The sequence below is a fragment of the Priapulus caudatus genome, unplaced genomic scaffold (genome assembly GCF_000485595.1).
Source record: "Priapulus caudatus unplaced genomic scaffold, Priapulus_caudatus-5.0.1 Scaffold1515, whole genome shotgun sequence".
NCBI classification, from domain to species: Eukaryota; Metazoa; Priapulida; class Priapulimorpha; order Priapulimorphida; family Priapulidae; genus Priapulus; species Priapulus caudatus.
This window is the reverse complement of record NW_014578576.1, coordinates 61220-62972: the sequence shown is the minus strand read 5'-3', so window position 1 is coordinate 62972 and position 1753 is coordinate 61220. Positions and strand designations below refer to the sequence as shown.

At 53.5% G+C, this 1753-nt stretch overlaps 1 protein-coding gene across 2 annotated transcripts in view; it reads left to right on the top strand.

The window, feature by feature from the left end:
- Positions 1-1655, top strand: part of LOC106816875 (ninjurin-1-like) — a 6024-nt gene extending 4369 nt beyond the window's left edge. For both annotated transcript variants that reach the window (XM_014821517.1, XM_014821518.1), the window contains exon 2: positions 381-1655. In XM_014821517.1, coding sequence (XP_014677003.1) covers positions 381-629 — 249 coding nt within the window. In that variant the 3' untranslated portion in view covers positions 630-1655. The remainder of the gene's footprint in view (positions 1-380) is intronic.
- The last annotated feature ends 98 nt before the right edge of the window (positions 1656-1753 follow it).

Genomic DNA, 1753 nt, shown 5'->3' with positions numbered 1-1753 from the left:
CCTCCTCCTCCTCCTCCTCCTCCTCCTCCTCCTCCTCCTCCTCCTCCTCCTCCTCCTCCTGCTCCTCCTCCTCCTGCTGCTCCTCCTCCTCCTCCTCCTCCTCCTCCTCCTCCTGCTCCTCCTCCTCCTCCTCCTCCTCTTCCTCTGCCTGCCTCCACGCGATCCTTGCGGTACACGTTGCAGACGAAGTATTACCCCGTTTTCGCACGTTCACGTTGTCTTCCCCGTGCAACACACGCCGCAGTTTTCGCACGTTCACTTGTCTTCCCCGTACGCCGCAAACCAAAGCGTCTTCGCGCGTTGACGAAATTTTCGCGACGCGGTTTCGCATTTTCACACGTTCACTTGTCTCTGCGTCTCCGCGCGCGCGCTCGTTGCAGACGAAGTCGGTGATCAACACGGCTAAGCGGCAGCAGTTCTACTACTTCATCCTCACGCTGCTCGTGCTCATCGTGCTCGTCCAGATCTCGCTCGCCTTCCTCCTGCTCTTCGTCGGCAAGATGGACATCAGCAACCGTCTGCGCCACCGCCGCCTCGACGTCTGGAACAACGTCGCCATCACGCTCATCGTGCTCACCGTCGTCATGCAGATCTTCGCGACGTCGTTCGCCGGCTCGACGAACGCCTGACGCCAGCGCGCCGACCCCCGACGCAACCCCACCCTCGTCGTCGCGACGGTGAGCCGCCACGCCGACGGTCGCTACGGCGACGGTCGCTAAGGCGACGGTCGCTAAGGCGACGGTCGCTATAATGACGGTCGCTAAGGTGATGGTCGTTATGGTGATGATCGCTTAGGTGACGGTCATTACGGCGACGGTTGCTATGGTGACAGTCGCTAAGGTGACGGTCGTTACGGCGACGGTTGCTATGGCGACGGTCGTTATGGTGACGGTTGCTAAGGCAATGGTCGCTAAGGTGACGGTCGTTATGGTGATGGTTGCTATGGTGACCGTTGCTAAGGCGACGGTCGTTATGATGATGGTTGCTAAGGCGACGGTCGCTATGGCGATGGGCCTCCGTGAGGGCGCGCCACGCAACTTTCGTTGGCAGGGTGGGTAGATGAAGAATCTTTTCTCGTTTTCGCCGAAACTTCATGAACTTTTTCTTTAGGATTTCGCAATAAGAAGCGACGATTTTCTGTTTGCTTTTCGGGCCGAAAAAGTTTTTCGAATTTCGTTTCCGCGACGACGCGGCAGCGGACGTCTGGCATCATGCGTCGTCACGATTAAGGCTTCGCTGCTTCGCTCGCTCGCGCTCGGCGGTGAGAGGGGAGAGGGATTCAGTTTGGGGGATCGGGGAGCATTTCTTTCGTCCTGTGTTACGTGTCTCGGTTAGGTTCCGACTTCCGATCATTCGCATTTATATTTATTGAATTGGTTCTATTCATCCTCTTGGTTCGAACCGAATTTGCATTTATTGACCATTTACTAGGGTTGGAATATTTCCTGCGTTATATTTGCTGAATATTTGCTGACCAGCGTGGAGCTGTGACCACTGCTTGACCACTGCTTGACCAGTGCTAACACTGCTAACTGTTACCTGTGGTCAGTAGAGAATGATACCATGTACCGGTACTGATACTACATTGTTGTTTACGACTCTGTTACTAGAGCTAAACGTAGCTAATTATGTGTTTTTCATATACATCATGCGTACATTATTATCATAATTATATATACTACAGTATCATAACACGTAATGAAGGCGTACGTATTGGGATAAGACATTTTACTACACTTTAGATAAGGGAAAT